At 38.1% G+C, this 24,889-nt stretch overlaps 1 protein-coding gene and 1 long non-coding RNA gene across 2 annotated transcripts; both read left to right on the top strand.

Moving 5' to 3' along the window:
• The first annotated feature begins 7,110 nt into the window (after positions 1 to 7,110).
• On the top strand, positions 7,111 to 8,515 carry LOC127126582 (uncharacterized). Its single transcript, XR_007805025.1, has 2 exons — positions 7,111 to 7,739; positions 8,411 to 8,515. It is a non-coding gene; the product is annotated as an uncharacterized LOC127126582 (long non-coding RNA).
• A 1,503-nt stretch (positions 8,516 to 10,018) lies between these two features.
• LOC127129110 (uncharacterized) lies at positions 10,019 to 10,779 on the top strand. Its single transcript, XM_051058408.1, has 2 exons — positions 10,019 to 10,233; positions 10,436 to 10,779. The coding sequence occupies exons 1-2, from the start codon at positions 10,078 to 10,080 to the stop codon at positions 10,577 to 10,579; spliced, it is 300 nt and encodes a 99-aa protein (XP_050914365.1). The 5' UTR covers positions 10,019 to 10,077; the 3' UTR covers positions 10,580 to 10,779.
• The last annotated feature ends 14,110 nt before the right edge of the window (positions 10,780 to 24,889 follow it).

Below are 24,889 nucleotides of genomic sequence, written 5' to 3' on the forward strand. Positions count from 1 at the left end.
AGAGAATTCATTGGTCAATTATGGATTGAGGAAGAATAGGGATGAAGATGAAGAGGGAAGGGGAAATAGAAACCTAAATTGATCATAGGAGGAATTTCATCTGATCAATACTATCCATTCATTTTGGGGGATGAAATGTACCTTTCATCAACCCCATAAATCCAATAGTATTGGTCAAACAAAAGTCAAATCAACCCTGACCAAACAGAAAGTCAAACATCACAAGATCAATTAAATGGCTCAACACAATTTTTAAATAATTAATCAATTAAAAATCAATTTTAAAATGAATTAAAATACATTTTTAAATGAATAAAACCTCAAACCCCTCCAAATCACCAAATAAATGGCCAAGAGATTTATCCTATGTCAAACAAGGTCAAAGGACCTTAGACAAAAAATTTCACAATTTTTGGAAAGTCAGAAGTATTTTAAAATATTTAAAAACAAGTCAAAATTCATTTAATTCACAAAAAATATCAAAATTAATCCAAAAAATGATTTTAATTCAAAATATTGAAGAGGAAAATATTTAAAGATTTTTGGTGAAAGTCCCATATTTTTTGGATTAAAAATGAAATTTCTATGAATAAAATAAAATAAAAGGATTAAACATAAAATCAGAAAATAAAATAAAATTCAAAAAAACAAGGACCATCAGATCTCCCTCATTAATTGAGGTGGCAGATCTGATGGCCACAAGCACGCGCTCCATCATGCACCACAATCAACGCGTGTACACGCTTGATAATCAAAAGCAATGGCTAAGATTAAAACATTCAAATGAGATCAAATGGCTGGAAGGGCGCCAACCCACCACCGGAGCCCTAGCTCCGGTCTTCTTCTCTGGTTGACCTCACCATACTGGTTCACCACCAACTTTCATAAAAATGGAAAACAAATACACTATTTTAAAGGAAAAATGCTTAGGAGTCCAAATCCGACACCAATTTCTCCCAATTCCACGTATATTGAAAGATACATGGATTTGAAATTTGAGGTGTATGATCTGATTTGCTTAGATTTGACCTCAAAGCAACTCAATCTTGTTGCCTACATTGGTAGGACTTCATCCAACCAAAAGTTAATTGAAATGATGGAGAATTGAGAGAGAATTGAAGAGAGAAAGTTTCACAAATTTCACCTTTTGTTTGCAGTGATGATCCTCGATCTGGATCTCAATTGGCTTGGGCTTGCTTCTACTTGATTGTAGGAGGTGAAATGAGAGCTCAAATGGCTTGGACTCTTGGAGTTTCAACTTCAAAACATAAGTGAAATTGAACCTCGATTTTCAAATGAAAACCTTCAAGATTATCCTTTAATGGAGGTTTGAGGGAGAAATAGGCCAAGGCTTGTGCAAGAGGTCCTCATTTTGAGCAGCTAGGCAATGTATTTATAGGTTTTTCAAATGCTTTCCACACACTTCCAAACTTTGGCCAAAAATAGCAACTCTTGGTTACATGCTTGCATGGGCGTGTGATATGCCCATTAAATGATTTGAAATGGTCCAAAGTTGTGTGCTAATCAACCTGAAATGATAACATGGGATCATGCATTAGTGAGATGGAAATTGGAAATTGATCTTACCAAATGAGGTCATGCATTACACCCATGCGCAAGTCCTTCAAAAATGCTCCAAATGTCATGATCTTGGACTCTTTGGAAAGATGACATGAAGGGGAACAACTTTGCTGTTGAACACCTTTCCATTTATAGCTTATATCATGATAAATTTTAAGGTGGAAGTTGGATAAATCAAACATAGTTGAAAATTTTCTAAGTATAAAGTCAAATTATCACTTTTCCACCTTGAATAACTTTTGTTATGAGCTTCAAATGAAAATGGTTTCTTCACCAAAGTTGTATCTATTTAATTCTTATTCAATTTGGTCACAAATTTGACACCATTTGAATCTTTCATGAGGGAGTTATGGATTTTAGAAGTTGAGGAAAAATGCTTGTTCAGTGATGATGGCCCAAAATGACCTATAATGTTTCCTCTTGGCACATGCCCTTGCAAGTAGATTTTGACATTTCGCAAAGAATCAAAGTTGGAGAAGACAACTTGAAATTTATCATGAAACTTGGATGACCTTAATATCTTAAAAATTGAAAAAGGTATGGCCCTTGGAAGTTGACCTTCCATCTATGGCACGGACAAAATGACCTATAATCTTTCACCATAAAAAAGTGACTTTCCAAGCAAACTTAGCTCTTGATGTCAACATGAAAGTTGTTTAAAATGTAATAAAGAGTAACATTACTCTTGGAATAATTTTCATATGACAAAAAGTGTAGGATATAGGGTCTAGGGAACCCTAGATTTGACCTGTTGACTTTTCTGGTCAACCTCATCGAACCAACTTGCAAACTTGAAGTTATTTTGATCTTTGGGGATCATGGAGAATAATACATGCTTGAGATGATGTATAATGAATTATACCTTGATATCTTTGACCAAATGATGAAGAAACTTGCTAAGGAAGTCACACAAGATACCCAGATGAATTAGGGCTTCCAAGGCAAACAAGCTTCAAACTCTTGATGAATTCTTATTCAAAATGACAAATAAAGAACATGGGGATCCATATATGATGCTTAGAACCTTTTGGAACCTTTCCTTGATTTATCTCTTTCATTGAGGATCTCAAACCCTAGATATGAGCTTAGCCGGGGCACAAATGGACACACACACACACACACCTACAAAAGAAACAAAGACATACATAGACATATTTTTGGCATTTTGGTTAGTAAACAAAGAAAAACAAAGTATGATACAATCAAAAGTGCTTGGTGATCTCTCCCAATGCAAACCCAATGAATGAGGGGGTAAGGAGGGTGTCAAGGTGTGATCCCAAAGCCAATGCAAATGATGAGATGTCATGATGGATCTTAGGGTCAAAATTGGGGTCTTACAACTGTCCCTATTTAAGGACATTCTAGCTGAGGATGTGAAGGTTAAAATCTTTATATTAACTCAGTAGAATGGACTTAAATAACAACATCAAGAAATAAATTTTGGTCCCTAAGAGACCTCACGATGCATATGACATGAAAAATGCAAAAATAATCTTTGTGGGGAGGGGGGATATATTGCCACAAAGGAAAGGAATATGGAGAAACTGAAAGTCCACAGAAGCAAAATGCATTCCATAAGGAAAACTCACTGGGGAGACAAAAACTCTGAGGATAAAAGCTAAGCGTGGGTCAGGCTACAACTTGAAAACTGCTGGAGACACGAGGGGATTTTCCATGAAAATAAATCAATGGAAAGACTCGGTTGGGGAAAAAGGAAATCCACATGTATTGGGATAACACCAATACAATAAGAAACACCTGCTAGGGAAATACGTAAATCAGAACGAGGCTGAAATACTCAAACGCAAAAGGGAATTCGATTTCTCAAAGAAATACGAAACCAAACTCAACTAGGGAAGAAAAACTTCAACACATGAGTAAAAGAGATGTATTATCTACTATCAGTTACTAGGCAGGAAGATAATATACTCTGACAGAGGGACATTCGTTACCAGTTAGGGTAAACATATCAAGGATGACTCGCTGAGAAAAATGAGGCATATTCATTACCGGCTACGGGGAAAGAATGACCTACTAGGGAAAAAGAAACCAAATAGGATTTACAACTACCTTTTACTGGGTAGAAGACCGAAGAAATATAAAATTCTTCACCGATTAAGGTGAACATATCAAGGATAGACTCAAAGGAAATAATATTCGTCACCGATTAAGGTGAACATATCAAGGATAAACTGTCGGGGAAAAATAGGATTTACAACTACTTGTTACTGGGCAGAAGACCAAAGAGAGAGTATCTGTCACTGGTTAAGGTGAACATATTAAGGATAAACTCAGAGGAAGAAATGTGATTTACATCTACCAGTTACTAGGTAGAAGACCGAAGAAACAGAAAATTCGTCACCGATTAAGGTGAACATATCAAGTATAAATTATCCTAGGAAAGAAGGAATTACAACTACCTTTTTATTGGGTAGAATACCAAACAGGAAGAATATCCGTCATCGATTAATATGAACATATCAAGGACAGACTTGCTAGGGAGACGAAAAAACGAATCCGTTGGAGAAAAATAGAGAAGAAAATTACCTTTTACCAGTTACTGGGTAAATTAACATAGGTAAAGTACTCAACATCAAGAAGAATATTACCAGTTACTGGGTAATAAACTCTTGGGGGACCAAAAGATCTATCTAGGTAAGAACAAAAAGAAATGGTCAAACAAGACTCAACCCAATAAGGATATAACCCAAGGGGAGTAGTTCCATCCAGGTAATGAAATGGGGAGGAAACAAAAATAACAATCATCCACGAGGAAATAAATCAATGGGGAAGGAGAAAGGATAAACTCTTTCTGCTTAAGGGGCTAATACTCTACAATGGAAGGAGGACAGACACACCAAATCTGCATGGGGAAATAGTATCACCGAAGCAGGGAATCAGAAGAAAGATCAATGCGACAAAAAAATGCACAATGAAATATCTGATGTTATGTTTTGTGCATGTATATACATGAATATGTATATGATTATGCTGACAAACGAGCACAAAGGATACAAACAGCGAAGATCCGAATCATCACAACTAGATACTCGACTAATCTCAACAAGATGGAAACACCAACTAGAGAACCTGCTAGGGGTGAAAATAAATCACAGAGGATATAAATCCTAACCCAAAATAATATTCAGTTTCCGGAGATGGAACACAACCACGACTCAAGGGAGAATGAGAATACATTAATCCAAATCAAAGCTCAACCTCGACTAGGGAAAGGCATGGAGAACATGCATCCAACCTAAAGTGTTACGGATAAAGAGGGATCTGCTGAGGGTCCTTATCAGAGCAACAAGTCACCATTATGGGGAATTTTAAGTCAATACCATATAAAATGGGAGACAACCTTGCAGGGGAGAAACTGTCAGGGCTATGCAACATTCAAATAAAGGCGTTGGGGATTCGGAAACCAAATAAAGGTTTCACAATAATCCAGGGTTTTTTCATCAATATTCATACTGAGAAAAATGCAAAAACATGAACGCCTTAGGTGGAGAAGGATTAATTGCAAAGGGAACAACACATCAACTATACTAGGGATGATAAATTGCTTGGGGATGGCAACCCATCAATCATGCTAGGGATGAACAACAAACTGTTGTGGAGGATAAAGTTAACAACCAACTTCCCGGGGAAGACCAACAATGTTTCATATATCAAGACTTACTGTTCTTAAATTGCTGTTGACATTCCTTCTTGAAATCAATTGTTCTTAAAGTAAATGCCTCATTATTCAAGAAAAATGATTATTCATTGATTTATTTATTTCAAAATTATCATCATCAAAATTCAATTTTAAAAACAGAAATAAATAAGAATACGAAATAATTGGATAAAAGCTCAACTTTATTTAATAGAATGGTAGTCTGCAAATGGCGAGACTTCATGGATCTTTACAAAGTTTGAAAATGGTAATTTACATGGAAAAGGACTACATTGAATACAATGGCCTCTACTCTCCCTACCAACTGGAAATCCACTGTGCTTTTGTATTCGATTGAGAATGATAAATCTGAACCAAATGACTACTACAAAACTACTTCAATGATCAGGACCAGCCGAATGCAGTTACTTGCCATAATCCCTAATTTTTCCTAGATTTCCCCAAGGTGGGGTACTCAATCTACTGGGATAAATTTTATGTATGTCTCTAACTTTTGTCTGGATCGCCCTTTCGGGTTTTTAATCCACCGAGACAATCATTTTTGCCTAATCCTCCCTTCCGGGTTTTCAACTTAGCGAGCTGTTCTTTTCTTCTTTTTTTAGGCGAAGTATTAATTGACGGCATCGATGTTCACAGGACGAGTGGACTCTTCACCATCCATAGTTGTAAGAATCAAAGCACCACCTGAGAAGGCTCTCTTAACAACATATGGGCCTTCATAATTAGGTGTCCATTTTCCCCTAGCATCAGGTTTGAAAGATAGAATCTTCTTGAGCACGATGTCACCTTCTCTGAACACACGAGGCTTGACCTTCTTATCAAACACTTTCTTCATTCTTTGTTGATATAACTGCTCATAACACATGGCAGTCAATCTCTTCTCTTCAATCAAATTCAATTGATCATATCTAGTTTGACATCATTCAACTTCTGCCAACTTGGCTTCCATAAAAACACGCAATGATGGGATCTCAATCTCCACGGGGAGCACAACTTCCATGCCATAAACAAGAGAGAAAAGGGTTGCCCCTGTTGAAGTGCAGTTGGATGTACGGTACCCATGTCAAGCAAATGAGAGCATCTCATGTCAATCTTTATATGTCACAACCATCTTCTGAATGATCTTCTTGATGTTCTTGCTCGCAGCTTCAACAACCCCATTCATCTTAGGTCTGTAGGGAGAAGAATTATGATGTGCAATTTTGAAGTCTTTGCAAAGAGCTTCCACCATATTGTTATTCAAGTTCTATCCATTATCATTAATTATCTGTCTTACTTGGTACACCATAACAACATATGATCTGATTATTGATAAACCTTACAATAACTTGCTTGGTCACATTTGCATACGATGCCGCTTCAACCCACTTTGTGAAGTAGTCAATAGCCACCAGAATGAAACGATGTTATACAAGCCCTAGACTAAGGGAATATGAAAGAGTTAAGGTTCAATCAATCAAATAAATCAACACATGAGAAACAAATGATTAAAAGGTCAATTAAACCTAAATGGACAAAATTAATTCTAATCAATTAAATCCTAAATCAAGAATTAAAATTCTAAAAAAATAGATCATGCAATTTGCAAATTTCTCATGTGAATTAACATCTAACCTAAACCAAAAACTAATATTAATCATATTTTTCATTCATTTTTCCAACAATCTATCAAGAACTAATCAAATCAATTAACCCTAATTAACTAAATCATGTTAATAAAACTAGCTAAATTCTACCAATTAATTTCCATGTCAAATTTATGAACAAATATTAAAAAGCTAGCAAACAAAAATTAAAGATCAAAATGGAAATAAAAATGCAAAAATGAAACCAAACATGGGTGTGTTCTAGCAAACAGAGGTGTGATAAGTCAAGAAGGTGCATGGCCCAAACCAGGGCCAAAACCAAAGTCCACCTGAGGAAGCAGGGGTGCAGAAGCAATGTGGTGATAAGGTTCAGTAAAACTACACAAGGCCCAACTCAATTGAGCCCAAAACAAAACACAGAGGCAAGTGGAATTCAACATTCAATGTAAATGACCATTCAAGTGAGTAAAACACGTGCGCAGCCTCTGACCAGAAAATTCAACACTCAGATCACCAAGCCACCATCATCCACCGCGCTGGAGGTCTCCTCCGCCGGCGGTGGAACACCATAGTACAAATTAAAACCATCATCGGGACCGTGACAACATGCTTATTTCGAAATCGAGGTTAGTTTTAATAGATTGCTACCCTAAGATCCAAATATAGGGGGAAATCATGAAGAACCTTATATCTTTAGGGATAAATTAAATGACGATGGTTCATGGATTCATGACCAAACCTTAGGGCTAATGGTCCCTAGAGTATTGTCTACGAAATGGTAACAAGATCATGGCAAAAAGAGAAGAAGAATGTTTATCTATGAAACAGAGATTTATTCCAGCGAACGTTGAATCAGAGAAGATGAAGATGCGACGGAAAATCACTTGAACCAGGTAACTTTTGATCCTATCTTCCTTCTTTGATTCTCTTCTTCTTCTGAAACTTCTTCTATAATCGAGATATGGATGAAATTAGAGGTAATCAAGAGAGATTGAACTGAGAGGAGGTTATGCTCTACTCTAATGAAGCTTCGAGGTGAAGCTTTAATGGAGTATTCTGAGAGCTCTGTGTGAGGGTGAAGAGAGGTTATGAGATGAAAATTGAATCTCAAAATTTTGAGAAATGTGAAAATGAATCATGATCCCCTGAAGAGTGAATGAATGATTGTATTTATAGATGTTAGGTCCTTCAAATTTCTGTTAGAAATTACAAATGAAATTCAACTAAAATTCACAAGTTAGTTGGAAATTGGAATTCAGTTAGCTTGTGTCAGTTAGTTTCAATTAGTGTGAAAGGTTTTGTGTTGTTGTGCATAGGTTAGTTAATGTGGTCTGCAATCATTTGTGTTGTTACTTGAGAGATGCAGGGTTAAGTGATTTTTTGAATTTTGCTCTATTACGAATTTTGTAAGTGGATGTGTTATGAATGAAAGGGATAACTTGGTGTATTGCAGGATGATGCAAAATGAATTGGGTGCAATTTTTGTTATGCCCTCATGTATGCTCATGATAATGTCATGTTGTATTACATGATGAATTGATCTTCTTGTTGTTGAACATTGCAGGTTGTTTAACAGGTCAACTTTTGCAAAAATGTAATTTTGATTTCTCTTTGTAATGAAACAATGTATTCTTTGGTAAATAATTGAAAATCAATGTTTTGAATGGAATGATCAGGAGTGTTTGTGGATTAAAAACTTGACTTTTGAATGATCTTTAACAAAAACCAAATTGACTTATTGAATCAAATTGAAACAAATGGACCAAGCTACATGGATGAAACAATAACGAATGCCCATATGAATCATAATGGATCAAGGACAAATAATGGACCAAAGATCAATGCACTAATGCAACCCTGAGTTCAAAGATCAAAGACCAAGGAAGCTGAAAGTGTCATGGGCTTAGAATCAATGGACTAAGAAAGACCAAATAGAATGCATAGGTATGAATGTTTGAACAAAATCTTGAACTAGATGAAAATCCAAACATATGGGCATATGGACCATATGAATGAATTTTATGCACCAAGAAAGATTAATGATTGATGATGCACAACAAGATGGTCAAGAACCTCCTCCTCGTGAATTAGGGTTTCATCCCTAAAGTCACATTATTTAAATATCTTGGGTCCATAATATAAAATGATGGAGAAATAGAAAATATATAAACCATTGAATCCAAGTCGGGTGGCTAAAATGGATGAAGACTTTAAGGGTTTTATGTGATGCAAAAGTACCACTCAAATTGAATGGACAATTTTATCAGACTGCGGTTAGACTTGTGATCTTGTAGGAGACAGAATGTTGGACGGTTACGAATCAACGCGAGAATAAAGTAAGTGTATCATAAATGAGGATGTTGTGTTGAATGTGCGATAAGACTAGACAAAATAGGATTATAAATAAAAATATTAAAGAGAATGTTTGGGTAGTATCTATAATAAAGAAGATGGTGAAAAATAGACTTAGGTGGTTTGGACATTTAGAGATAAGACATGTAGATTTTGTGGTAAGCATAATAGATCAGATTGAGAAAACTCAAATAACTAGAATAAAAGAAAGGCTTAAAAAACTAAGAGAAATTATTAATAAATATCTCGAGATTAATAATTTTGATAGAATCATGATTCCAGATAAACCGTTATGGAGAAAACTTATTCATGTAGCCGACCTCACTTAATAGGATAAGGATAAGGTTTGATTGTTGTAATAACTTTTTTCTCTCATTTTCATTTTAAAATCTGTAAATATAAGATTATTTTCATAAATTAAAGAAAGTTAAACAAAAAGAAGTTTCATATTTTCACACATACAGCACTAGACTGTCCGTCAAAAAATTGAAAAACTAACTTTATCTACATCAATAAACATATACACACACAAAATCAAAATGATAGTTGGTTCTTTAATCATAAATCATGTCGTTACAATATTACTAAAAACAGCTTATATATAGTTCTAAATAAAGAAACACGGGCCACCCCTTTATCTATGATCCAAAAGTACTTTTTGTGATTTTACCCCAAAAAAAGTACTTTTATTGATTATGAATCGTGAATGCATCAATTAAGTTAGGTCAGTAGACACATAATAAGAAAAATAAATGAACAAGTTGACTTTTATCGGTTGGTGCGGTACATTCATATGTCTCTTTACTGTACCACATATCATTTATTTAAACACTAAATTACTCTTGTTCCCTTTGTCTCATACCCAACTTGAAATTCAAGATGCAGAAAAATTTCATAACCCTGCTTGTGCTACTCAGTTTCTTGAGTTTCTCATCATATATTCTCTCTTCCTCTTCTTCACCTGCAACCAGTAAGCATTTCAAAATATATTTGGAAGGTGAAGAAGATTCACCAGTTCTACCTTCTTTAGTTAAGGTCAGTGCTATTCTTCATCTCTCTTCACATTTATATATATATATATATATATATATATATATATATATATATATATATATATATATATATATATATATATATATATATATATATATATATATATATATATATATATATATAGATATTGTTTTTTCTTATTTTGATTGTGTTCTTGTTTATAATATATTGAATTAATTTGTAGGTGGATGAGAAATATGGTGAGGGAGTGGTGGTGGTAGTTGATGTGGAGGAAGGATTAGCAGAAAGGAGGATGGATTTGGAAACTCAAGACTATGATGGGACAGGAGCAAATAGAGATCATGAGCCTAAACCTCCTAGGGTTTAATCTCTAGTTGATAATGGCATTAAATATATTGTTTGTTTTTCTTATGTATAATTATAATGGAATAATATATATGCATGCATATGGTTATCTTTCATTTGTTTGATTATAATATGAATTTGCTATGTTACGCCTTTGTCAATTCAAAGTCGCAAATTGTATGTAACTTGCTATTTCAAATAAACAAGGTTGACTTTGTAGTATATACACAATTACATTTAATTTAATGACAACGTACAATAGAAATGTCCACAAAGTTTTAAAAAAATGTTAAAAATAAATTACATGTACCAAACAACGCAACAATCAAACTAGTCAAGCAACTACTAAAAACCAAGTCGCTACTCGATAAATCAAATGCATCGTCAGCAAATCAGATTTTATCAAAAAAGAAATAGAAAATCTATCACTAATTTATGAATCAATATAAACACTTATTATCTATAAATGTAAGTAGATGATAAGGTTATGAAAATCAATTATTAAGGTACGAGAGTTCGTCTCAAATCCAAATGATAAAACCGTACCAATGTGCAATTATTCTTTTCATAATCTCAAACGTTTTATCATGCTTTTAAGTTGCCAGGCACATGATGTGTGATGAAGATGCAATATTGCAATTGCGACTTCTGTAATGTCCCCAATTGTCACAACAAACTAAGTAGTGGTTATAATTTGTAACTTAACAAAAAAAAATTCTTCTTTTTATACCCGATTTAATGGATATTTTAAAAGGACTAGAGATATATTTAAATCAAATAGTTTGTAGGAAATATCATCGATACAAAAAAAAAATTGTAATGTGATCAATTTGAGAATTAAAATAATAATTGTTTCAGACCAATAACGGGTTCAAAGATAGGAAAATTCAATTATGATGAAGTCCCCTCCAAGAACATGTTTACCAAGATGTTGATGACATCATGCTACTTGCAACCAGAGGACTTGTACTTGATCCTCACTTTTGAATATGATTGTCCACCGTATGATATAATTTAACGGTCTCCTGTGTAAGATGCGGAATCACACGAAAATATTTTTAATTGTTCACATTATATAAAGTCCAACACATATTATTTCAGGTATTCTCTCATCATTCACACACTCATACTACTTTCTCACTCATGGTCGTCATCCCCGTTCCGTCGTACTGGAAGCTCACTCATGCGCATCAAAACTCTATTTCATTCAATCTCCACCTATTCTTGTTCCAGTTCGGAATAGTGGCGTCGTTTGTAGAAATCAGCGTCTGATTCTTACGAACATCCATTATCAAATTTTTATAATCTCACAGTCACGAATCGCAATTGCAATTTACTTGAAAGAAGACGATGGTGTTAGATTTAGCTCTTGAAGTCATCACTAATCTATCGACTCCAAGATTATTTCATTGGCTTGTCATCTCTCTAATTGATGGTGGATCACTTGACAAGAGAGAAAAGGGAATCAAAAGCATCCAACTCGAAACTCATCAAGACTGCTAGTGGTAATTGGTAGGCAAAAAGGAGATAGATTCATCCTAGGGTTTCGAGAGCACGAAAAAGTGGATGGAGCTCCTAATGCAACACTTCTACTAGTCATAATTGCTAAAGTATAAAATCACTCAGTGTTAGAAATCCTTATCGACAATGTTCTTGCAATATTATGTATATTGTCATCTTCAAGAGGATAATGTGAGTGTGATCTCACGTTGTATGAAGGGGAAAATCTCTTAGTATTCAATGACTCATCTACTCACTCGTGTGAGGACGTATAATTACAAATTTATGTCGGAGAAGGAAAGGATGAGAGGATCGTGAACACGTGTTTCTTGGTCATTCCTTATGAAACCGTATACAGTGTCGTCCTAAGGATGTCATTACTCACGGAGCTAGATGCAATGGCCTCCACGATCCATCTGAAGATGAAATATCATAACAGTTTTGGCAAACCAGTTATCATTTTGGCTAATCTACACAAGCTCTCATGATACATGAAACCATACTAAAGAACTCCTTAGCGACCACTGTTGCCCCCGAAAATAAAAGGAAGAAGACTCATGGGCTACCGTTAATATGATCGACCTCGACGCACAAGAAGATGAAACCCAATGATATGATAATCCCGACTATGGGGAAAGCCTTAAGACCGGCTCCATATGACAATTTTGAGATTGTACAGCTCAATGATAATCTGATGAGATCGGTTTGTATAAAAGCTAACTTGTCACCCATGGTGATGGAAATGCTCATTAAGTGCCTTAAAGCTAACATTAACCTCTTTTTAGTTTCCCCCAACGAGATTCCCATCATAAACCCTAATGTGGTTTGTCACTAATTGAATATTGACTCTTTTTCCCGTTATATGGTCCAATGAAGAAGTCGACAATCTCTTTAAAAAGGTTGAAGCAACCATGAGTACGATCACAGGTCTACTCAATGCCAATTGTATTTCTGAAGTAAGATACATTGAATTGCTATCCAATGTTGTTTTAGTCAAGAAATCATTTGGGGAGTAGAGAATGTACATTGACTATATTGACCTCAATCGAGCTTGCTCAAAAGATTTCCATCCCCTCCCAAACATCGACTAGTTAGTGGACAACTCAGCTAGTTAGAAAATTTTACCATTCATGGATTTGTATTTTATTCATAACTAGATACCCATTTTTTAGGCGGACATAGGCAAAATGACCTTCTTGATAGAGCGAGCTAACTGTCCATACAATGGCATACCCTTTGGTATGAAGAATACAGGGGTAACATACTAGAGGATGATGAACAAAATCTTCAAAAAAGAGATAGGCGCAAATTTGAAAGTTTACATGGATGATATGATCGCCAAGTCCGACGAAGAAGGACTACACTATGAACACCTAGCGATCACGTTTTGACGGGTTTGACAATACAACATGAGGCTTAATTCAGAAAAATGTACCTTCGCAGTAAGAGCCAAAAAAATCCTAGGCTTCTACTTAAAAGAAAGAGGAATAAAAGTGAATCAATATAAGTCTAAAATGGTCATAAAGTGGCAACACCGACAACAAAGAAAAAGGTAATTAAATTAAGAGTTAAATATGTTTATAATCCCTCTAAATATAGGCATTTCCATTTTTAGTCCCTCAAAAAAAATCGTTAAAGAATCATCCTCCTAATATTTATCGTCCAAACTATTAGTCTCTGTCGTCTACTTACTCTAACAGAAGTTGGTGTGGCACGCTACGTTGCATGCCACATCACTTAAAGTCAACAACTTATTTTGTTGGAATTAAACCTAATACTTTGAGTAATTCCAAATCAATCTTGATGAAGAAGATTCAATCGCACCGATCGAATTCCCTTTTGTTCTCTACTCTTCACTCGAGTGAATCAACCAACCTTGGTTGCAAGATTGTATCGCTGCACAATAGTGATGAAAAACAAGAAAATAAGATTGAATTGAGAAGAAAAGAGTTAGGGTTTATCGAGAGAAGGAAGAAGATGAATTTTCTGCAGAGTTCTTCTCTGCTCGCAAACTGTCATTCTTTATTCTTTTGCAACTGCAAAAAGTCAAGTATTTACAATAATAGGAGTTACTCCCTATTTATAGATTTTGCTTGTTTACTCTCTAAGAAAAGCCCAAAAACAAAATCCTAAAATACTTAATTCTGCCAACACTACAAAATTAGGTTTAAAATCAAATTCATGTCGAGGCTAACTCCTCGACACTTCGACACTCATATAATTTTGACACACAGCATTTCGACGACAACAGACTCTATTGAAAATACTACTTTGACACAAAGAATTTCAATTCAACATATTTGACTACAAAAAAGCATGATATTTGAGACGTTTACAAACCTCTCTAAATTGATTGATCTTCTTGAATACTTCGACTTGCACTCCTTTCGTCATGATATCTGCAATCTGATTCTCAGTTCTACAGTGTTCCAAGTTCAGCTTCACTTCTGCTACTTTCTCTTAAAGATAATGTAACCTCATTTCGATGTGCTTGCTTCTTCCATGCGCTATCGGATTCTTTGCCAGATTGATAGCAGACATGTTGTCGATCTTCATGGTAATTTATCCATGGTTCTTTCCTATAATCTCTTCGACCAAATTCACCATCCATGTTCCTTGACATGCACAAAGAGAAGCAGTTATGCACTCAGCTTCACACAAAGATAGTGCTACTAATGATTCCTTTATTGAACTCCAAGCAACGGGCACACCACCTGGCATTAACACGTAGCCAACTGTGGATTTTCTATCCTCGGCATCACTACACCAACTTGAATCGATGTAACCCACTAGCTTTCATTCTTTTCCTTCATCAGCTGCAAGAAACAAAATTCCATAGTCAAGAGTTCCTTTCAGATACCTTAGTATCCTCTTCATCGTTTCTAGGTGTGATACCTTTGGTTTCAGCATGAATCTACTCAACATACCTACACTATATGCTAGATCAGGCCTTATATGACAAAGTTATCAAAGTGATCCAATGAATCTTTTGTATTGTGTTAGATCGACATCGTCTTTATTTGTGTCTTTCGACAATTGCAATATGGGTTCAGCTGGAGTCGAAGTTAGGTTGCATTATTGCATCTCAAATCTCTTGAGTATTTCGCCTGCATATCTTCTTTGGTGCATCATCAAGCCTCTACTACACTTGTAGAATTCAATGCCAAGTAAATATGAGAGATTTCCCAAGTCTAACATTTCAAACTCCTCACTTAGGTCATGTTTTAAATCTTCGATCTCCTTCTTGCAACTTCCTATTATCAACAGGTCATTAACATTGATACATAATATAAGCAATTCATTATTGCTTCTTCTTACATATACTCTGTCATACCCCAAAATTTGCCCATTAATATTTTAAGACATTTTTCAGGGCATTCCGACTCATTTTTATGACACTGATCTTAAAGGAACAAAGGCCCAGCTCACGAATGGCCCAATCCAGAAAATGGCCCAAACTGGCCTGTTCGCTACGCGTTCGCTACACGCTCGCCTAGCGAAGCTGACAGACAACAGAAAATTTCGGGCTTCATTCTGAGCCCATTAGGTCATGAAAAAGAGCATTATAAATACCAGCACTTCAGTAATGAAAAGGCAGAACGAAAAAGGACGAAAGGAGAACCCTAGCAAGCAAACCCTCGCGCTCACAGACGGAAAACCCTGGAGGCTAACCCTGAGAATTCCGAGAAACCCTGAAGGAAAAGCCGGCGGCAGCAAGGTCACTTCCGCTCAATTCGATCCGGTCGGCCAATTCAAGGTTACAATTCGATTACAAACAGGTTGGCATTGCCATTACTACCTTATGTTCTTAATTTGCATATGGCATTATGATTAAATTTATGAAAATATCTTAAGTTTGTCATGTGAATTGTAGTGTGCACTTGAATACCTTAAATGATTAACCATATAATTGCTGTAATGAAAGCCATAAGGCATAAAATTGGTTGAAATTGTACTGATATCAAAACCAGAATCCGCAGTCGCTCGCTAGCACGTCGCTAAGCGAGCATGAAGCGAGTATTCGCTAAGCCTTCGCTAGGCGAGGCAGGCGCGAACCTGACAGTAGCCGACTTTTCTATTCTGATTTTTCATTCATGTTTTATCATAGCCAGGCATTGTTTATCTGATCATATTACTGTTGTGACTTCTTTTGCGGTGTAATCCTCGATTGCACCCTGATTTGGTATTCTAACCCGTTTGCTGAATGTTGCAAAGGTTCACACACCCCAGGAAAAGATTGTTGTTTAGGTCTTCCACTTTATTTGTGGGATACCCTTGTGAAGAGCTGCCCTAAATTGCTTAATTAATTTTAATGTATTAATTTTAATGTATTATTTTTAATGTATTGATTTTAATGTGGAGATTCACCCTAATTACCTAATAAACTTTAAAACATGGCCTCTAAATATGTGATCTTGGACCTCTCTTTTGCCCTACGGTATTACGGTATAACGGTCATGTCCCGCGAATGTAGGGATACACTTAGCAACGGCCCTTCGGTTAAATCATCATAAAATAAATCATAGTCCCTCGAATGTTGCCTTTGTCCCTCGATGACCCTTCGGTGTAGCCTACGGTTAAATGATGATCGTCCCTTCGAATGCTAAGGTATCCTTACAACTGTTGTCTTCAATGACCTATCGATGACCCTACGATGACCCTTAAACATCCAAAGGGTAAAATTACTTACTTCTCAATAGTAAGGACAGTTTTACCCTCATAAGGATAGGAAACGTTCATAACGACCTTAGGAAGGTATAACTCTCAATTGCTGGATCATAACCTAAAACATTTCCCACCCCTCACACTTTGCAAAATCCTAGAAAATCACCACTTGGTATACATTCATACTAGAATCATTACCAAGTTACATTTTTCTAAACCGTTTTCAAAATCAAACGAGATAAATACTTTGTATACATTCATACGAGAATCATTACAAAGTTAAACTCTCTTTTCGAAACATTTTTTAAACAATTCACGAACACTTTTCAGACAAAAAGATAAGTGATCCAGCAATTAAGAGCCCATGGATAACCATGGATACAAAGGGTGCTAATACCTTCCCTTTGTATAATGTACCTCCCGAACCCAAAATCTATTGAGGTCTTTCCTGTTCTTTTCCACCTTTCCTTATTGGATAAAAGAAAAGTCGGTGGCGACTCTTGCTATCCGCGACATTGCGATAAAAAGCAAAATACCCCAAGTCAGTTCACCGTATGACAGAACTGGCGACTCTGCTGGGGACACTTTAAAAAGAGAGGTTACCTTAAAAACAAGATCACTTACTCCAAATTGTCTGATTTACTTTTAAGGGATTGCTTGGGTATTTTTGAGTGAAAGATCCTACACCCGGATCTAGTGTACCTTAGGTAAGTAGCAATAGATCATCGCGACTATCCGGCGTATACTGGAATGGTTAAAATGATGGCTACGGTTAATGTGACACTTTGGATGTCCTGATGTTCCTCATGTTCACTTGAGGAAAAATTTGGCTTCCGCGTGGTGTCATTAAAGCATTAACCAGACCTTTAGAACCCTAATTGACTCATCCTGGCCATTAGAAAGTAGTGAGATAACTGACTTCGGTTCCGACTGGGGTTGGTTGAGACTCGATACTACACTCTTTGAGATTGGACTTTAGGGAAGCTTCGGTCAACCACTTGGTGTTGCACTGAAGTGGACTTAAAGGAAGGTCAATGATTGGAGATCCTTCTAGAACCCGGTTACTATTCTAGGACAGGTTGAACCAACCAAACTTCAGTGGGGAGGGTACTTACCTATGGAACTCATGCAAGCCTTAAAACCTAGGAATGATTGTGTGACTGGTTTATGTTTGCTACTTACTTAACATCATAACATCATAACATCATAACATCATAGCATCATAACATCATTTCAAGGACTTAGGGATTTAACTTTGCTCTGTTTTGTAAGGCTATGGCTCCCAGGAAGACCATCCGGATTAATCTTGTAGCAATCTCTCCTCAACTCAAGAACTTAGTGTCAGAACTTTCCGATCATGCGCAGTTCATCAAGAGACATGGTTCTCTCCTCAATTTGGTTACCACTGGTTTCAAAGAAGATATGATGAGAGTTTTATTCCAGTTCTTCGACCCTAAACATCATTGCTTCACATTCCCAGATTATCAGTTGGTACCTACACTGGAAGAATTCTCCAGACTGCTTGGGATACCTATCCTTGATCAAATACCTCTCAGTGGTTTAGAAAAGGTTCCGAAGTCTGAAGAAGTTGCCGCAGCTTTACACATGACGAAGTCCGACATTGAAGCTAATTGGGTAACAAGGAGTGGAGTTAAGGGTTTACTTGCCAAATTCCTGACAAATAAGGCCCGAGAATTCTTAAAAGTTATGAATGTCCGTGCTTTCGAAGACATCCTGGCATTGCTAATCTATGGCTTGGTGTTATTCCCTAATCCAGACCAATTCATAGACATGAATGCTATTAAGATATTTCTCACTCATAACCCTATACCTACCTTGCTGGGAGACATTTTGCATTCCCTCCACACTCGTACCATGAAGAAGCAAGGGACTCTCATGTGCTGCATACCTTTGTTATCTAGGTGGTTTATTTCGCACCTTCCTCAATCGGTCTTGAAGAACGAGCAGAATTTGAAATGGTCTCAAAGGATAATGTCGCTCTCCCACCCAGACATCTGTTGGTGTCCTCAGTTCAAGGAAAATGTTACCATCATTGACCGTTGTGGCGAGTTCCCTAATGTACCACTCCTAGGAATAAGAGGAGGTATTACTTATAATCCTGCTTTAGCTCTGCGACAGTTTGGTTGTGCTCGAAGAGATGGTCCACATGAAATGATCATCGAAGGCATTGTGTTCGACTATGACAACGATTCCCAAGGCCTCCGTCAAAGATTTGTACGAGCTTGGGGCATGGTGAAAAGAGGTACGTTAGGACAGAAAAATTCTATTCCTATGGAACCTTATCTCAGATGGGTACGCGCCAGAGCTCGTGAACTTGTCATGCCATATCTTGCAATCGGACCTCAGATTGTCGAACCTGAAGCTGAAGGAGGTGCTCCTCAGATCATTCCTTATCCAGATATGCCTACCAATGTTGAGGAACTAAAGAGATCCTGGATCCAGTTGAGAGAAGAAAAGGATACTTTCGAGACTCAGTTCGTCGCAGAAAGGAAGAAAGTGTTAGAACTTACCAGTCAGCTTAATGAGGAACGAAGACTCAATGCGTATCTTCGCCCAAAAAGAAGCCGCCCCTGGGAGACTTGAGCTTTCATTGTATTTTTATTATTATTCCTTTTGTAATGAACATTGATCAAAGAAATCAGCAATAAACATGTCTCTCTTGTTGGTGATTTACGCAAAGTTAAATTCCAAAAGTCCTTGAAAACATTTCATACATTGCATAGCATAACATAACACTGCATAACAGGTATTCTACAAGTTCAATGTTCTCACGGTCTTCATTACAAACAGAAAAATGGATCTTGAACAAACTGTCAAAGATCTCCAGACTCAGAATGCTCAATTCAAGGAGATGATGCTAAGCTTATCCAAGGGGCAGGAGGAACTGAAGGCTCTTTTGCTCGAAAAGAAGAAAGACAAGAAAGCTGTGAGTTTCATTAACCCGGGAAGAAGGCGTAAAGGACAGGCCACAGGAGTCAAGTTTGGAATCCCGAATGGTCCAGAAGAGGGGGCGGAGAATGATTCAGAGGAAGAGAATGCTGATTTCTCCAACCCTGAGGATGACGATGAAGATTATGAAAATGAACAGTACTCTCCAAGAGATGATAAGTACAAGTTGCTGGAAGAACGTATGCTAGCTATGGAGGGTCAGAAGGCGCCCGGTCTGGATTTCGAAAGTTTGGGTCTGGTCTCCGATGTGACCATTCCTCGCAAATTCAAAATCCCCACTTTCACTAAGTACGATGGTGCGTCTTGTCCTCAGATGCATCTGAGAGCTTATGTGAGAAAGATTCAGCCGCATACCACTGACAGGAAGCTATGGATCCATTTCTTCCAAGAGAGCCTGGCTGGCACACAGTTGGAATGGTATTATCAGCTCGAGAGCTCTGACATCCGCACCTGGACTGATTTAGCAACAACTTTCTATAAACAGTACCAGTATAACTCTGAACTAGCACCTACCCGACTACAGCTGCAGAATATGACTATGGGATCTAAAGAAAGCTTTAAAGAATATGCTCAAAAGTGGAGAGATTTGGCTGGCAGAGTCAAACCCCCTATGACTGACAGAGAATTGGTGGATATGTTCATGGGCACACTGACCGGCCCATTCTACAGCCATCTACTGGGAAGTTCTTCATCAGGTTTCACTGAACTTATATTAACAGGTGAACGTGTTGAAAGCGGCATCCGAAGTGGAAAGATACAGGCGGCTACCTCTGCAAGCACCAAAAGGTCCTATCAGGGGAGGAACGAATCAAATGTTGTGTACGGTCAAAAGGGTCGTAACAAGAAAAACCGTGACCACGACATTGGAGCAGTTACGATTGCAGCACCACCATCTCAAAACTTCCAGCCCAAACAAGACAGGCCAAGAAGGAAGTTTACCAGGATCAATATGACCTTGGCACAGGCACTGCAGGGAATGCTAAAGGCAAATTTGATCACCCTCAGAGATCCTCCTACGAATCCCAACACTACCTCTTCTCGTTATAACCCTAATGCCAGGTGTGCATATCACTCCGATAGCCCCGGGCATGATACAAACGATTGCTGGTCATTGAAGAATAAGATTCAGGATATGATCGAAGCTAGAGAAATTGAGTTTGAGCCTCCAGAGACCCCTAATGTCATCACTGCCCCTATGCCTAATCATGACAAGACGGTTAATGCCGTGGATGATGACGATCACGTTTCCAATGTGGCGGACTTAACATCTCCTCTCCCGATCATAAAGAGGAATTTATTGCAAGCTGGTTTATTTCCAGGTTGTGCTGAAGATTGCAATCTCTGCATACTCCGGCCCGAGGACTGTTTGAAATTGAAGAATGGTATTCAACGGCTGATGGACGATCGTACAGTTCTCTTCGAAAGGATTCCTAAGGCGGAAAACCCTATTGAAGAAATATCTGTGATTGCTAGGTCCAAAGTTCCAGTGAAGATTACCGCTACCAGGGCGCCTGTGAAGATTACTGCTGAGCCCAGGGTTGCTCCCCTAATCATCACTGCACCTGGCCCGATCCCGTATTCCTCAAGCAAAGCTATTCCGTGGAATTATGGCGGTGATGTTTACGTCCATGGCGTGAAGCAAGTGGATAATGCTGCTAATACTAGTGGCATTGTTGGGACTAGTAAAATTACTCGAAGCGGAAGGATCTTCTCTCCAGAAATCTCACCTCCTGTCCTTGAAACTCGAGGAAAGGAACCAGTCAATCCTTCTCAGTCAGAGACACCGGTCGAAGTTACTCCCGAAGATGTTGCCAAACAAGAAATGGAAGAAGTGCTGAAAATCATTCGCAAGAGTAATTTTGATGTTGTAGAACAGTTGGGGCATACCCCGTCTAAGATCTCAATGTTATCCTTGCTGTTATCTTCTGAATCTCATGCCAATGCATTGGTAAAATTCTTGAAGACTGCTCACGTGCCTCAGGAAACATCTGTCGATCAGTTCGAAAATTATGTTGCTCACTTGGCTGTTGACAATGGCCTAGGCTTTTCCGATGCTGATCTGACACCAGCAGGAAAGAATCACAATAAAGCCCTGCATATCTCCATTGAGTGTAGGGGAATCACTTTGTCTCATGTGTTGATCGATAATGGCTCTTCCTTGAATGTGTTGCCGACAGCTGTGCTGGATAAGCTGGATTGTAAAAGCATTGAACTAAAACCTAGTGACATTGTGGTACGTGCTTACGATGGTGCGAAGAGTGTTGTCCATGGAGAAGTAGTCCTTCCTATCAAGATAGGACCTCAAGTCTTCAACACTACCTTCCATGTAATGAACATTCGTCCTGCCTATTCCTGCTTACTGGGACGCCCTTGGATTCATGGGGCAGGCGCTGTAGCCTCGTCTCTCCATCAAAAGTTGAGGTATCCCACAAAGGGCAAAATTGTCACCGTGTGTGGAGAAGAAGAGTACATTGTCAGTAGTGTGCATACCTTCAGATACGTCGAGATGGATGGTGAATTCATTGAGACTCCTTGTCAGTCATTTGAAGTAGTTCCTCCGACCAATCCTGTCCTTAAGCCAACTTCCTGTGTACCCAAGGTTATTCGTGCTCCTCCTGCTATGATTTCTCTGAAGGACGCTCAAGCCGTGGTTGAAGATGGTGGTCGTACTGGCTGGGGTCAATTGATCGACGTACCGTACAAGTCTGACAAATTTGGCATGGGGTTCAGCTCTGACAAGAGTCAAATTAATGCTGTAGAAGATGCTGACAGCGATTGCGACCTGGATAGCTGGATTTTCCCAACAATTGGTGACGGACTCAATAATTGGAAGGCTGAAGACACTATCCCGATTTCCTTTAGTCAGGAGTAATTGTTATTGTCTATTTTAGTGTTGCAAATTTTGTTTTTTTTTACAATTGAACTTCTCCAAGCGTTGTGTCTATGCCCGGGGCACAATAGCTAATTTGTTAAGGGTTTTGTCATCTTCATAAGCATATTCATATTCAATAAATCAATGGACTTTTTGCATTCAAATATTGCGCTCTTTATCTTTTCTGTCATCTTCCAAACGAGCTATGTTTTCTTACACACACTCACGTAACGAATTGCAGATCCATACCCACTCTGGATCCTGTTGACAATAGTTCTACTACTGTTCATTATGACTTTGAAAATCCGATCTACCAAGCCGAGGATGGAAGTGAGGAAGATTGTGAAGTACCTGGAGAACTTGCCAGACTGTTACTGCAGGAAGAAAGGACTATACAGCCACACGAGGAGTCAGTTGAGACTGTAAATCTGGGCACTGAAGTAAACAAGAAAGAAGTCAAAATAGGAGCAGGCTTGGAAAACAGTGTCAAGAGAAGGTTGATTCAGATGTTGCATGACTATGTAGAGATTTTTGCTTGGTCTTATGAAGACATGCCAGGACTGGATACCGATATAGTAGTACATCGGCTGCCAACGAGGGAAGGTTGTCGTCCTGTTAAGCAAAAGGTTCGTCGCATGCGTCCTGAAATGTCTGAGAAAATCAAAGCCGAGGTTATGAAACAATTTGATGCAGGTTTTCTGGCTGTTACTTCTTATCCTCAATGGGTTGCTAATGTGGTACCAGTGCCGAAGAAGGATGGCAAGGTGCGAATGTGTGTAGACTACAAAGATTTGAATAAAGCGAGTCCCAAAGACGACTTTCCACTTCCGCACATTGATGTTCTGGTAGATAACACCGCTCAACACAAGGTGTTCTCATTCATGGATGGATTCTCAGGTTACAACCAGATTAAGATGGCGCCTGAGGACATGGAGAAAACTACGTTTGTGACGCAATGGGGCACGTTCTGTTATAAAGTAATGCCATTTGGTTTAAAGAATGCAGGGGCAACGTACCAGCGTGCTATGGTGGTTTTGTTCCATGATATGATCCATCATGAAATAGAAGTATATGTGGATGACATGATAGCCAGATCTCATACTGAGGAGGAACATCTCGATCATTTATACAAACTGTTCGAGAGGTTGAAGAAATACAAGTTGAGGTTGAACCCGAACAAATGCACCTTTGGGGTAAGGTCCGGCAAACTCCTGGGCTTTATTGTCAGTGATAAAGGGATTGAGGTTGACCCGGCCAAGGTGAGAGCTATTCAAGAAATGCCAGTTCCCAGTACAGATAAAGAAGTCAGAGGTTTCTTGGGACGCTTGAATTACATTGCCCGATTTATCTCCCATTTGACCGCCACCTGCAAACCCCTCTTCAAGCTACTGAGGAAAAATCAAGAGATGATATGGAATGAGGAATGTCAAGAAGCTTTTGACAAAATCAAGAAGTATCTTCAAGAACCTCCAATTCTGATGCCACCAGTTGAAGGAAGACCTCTAATCATGTATTTAACCGTGTTAGAAAATTCAATGGGGTGCGTGTTGGGACAACATGACGAGTTTGGTCGAAAAGAGCATGCCATATACTACCTTAGCAAAAAGTTTACCGACTGTGAAACAAGATACTCACTGCTCGAGAAAACTTGTTGTGCTTTGGCCTGGGCTGCTCGCCGACTGAGACAGTATATGTTGAATCACACCACTTTATTGATTTCTAAGATGGATCCTATCAAATACATATTTGAGAAACCCGCTCTCTCCGGAAGAATAGCAAGATGGCAGATGATCTTAACAGAGTATGACATCCAGTATACTACTCAGAAAGCAATCAAAGGAAGCGTGTTAGCTGATCATTTGGCTCATCAAGCGGTGGATGATTACCAATCTATGAATTTTGAGTTCCCAGATGAGGATGTCATGCTTGTTACTGATTATGAAGAACCCGGACCGGATGAAGGACCCGAACTAGGATCCCGATGGACTATGGTTTTCGATGGGTCTTCTAATGCATTGGGCAATGGTGTTGGTGTGGTAATCATTTCTCCCGAGGGTTACCATACGCCTTTCACTGCTAGACTATGTTTTCATTGTACCAATAATATGGCTGAGTATGAAGCATGTATTTTGGGACTCAAGGCTGCTATAGACCGGCGGGTCAAGTTTTTGAGTGTGTACGGAGACTCAGCATTAGTAATCAGTCAGATCAAAGGAGAATGGGACACTAAGCATCTGAATCTCATCCCTTACCGAGAACGAGTGATGACATTAATCCCATACTTTGAAGAGATTACATTCGAACATATCCCACGAGAAGAGAATC

The sequence above is a fragment of the Lathyrus oleraceus genome, chromosome 3 (assembly GCF_024323335.1).
Source record: "Lathyrus oleraceus cultivar Zhongwan6 chromosome 3, CAAS_Psat_ZW6_1.0, whole genome shotgun sequence".
Taxonomy (NCBI): domain Eukaryota; kingdom Viridiplantae; phylum Streptophyta; class Magnoliopsida; order Fabales; family Fabaceae; genus Lathyrus; species Lathyrus oleraceus.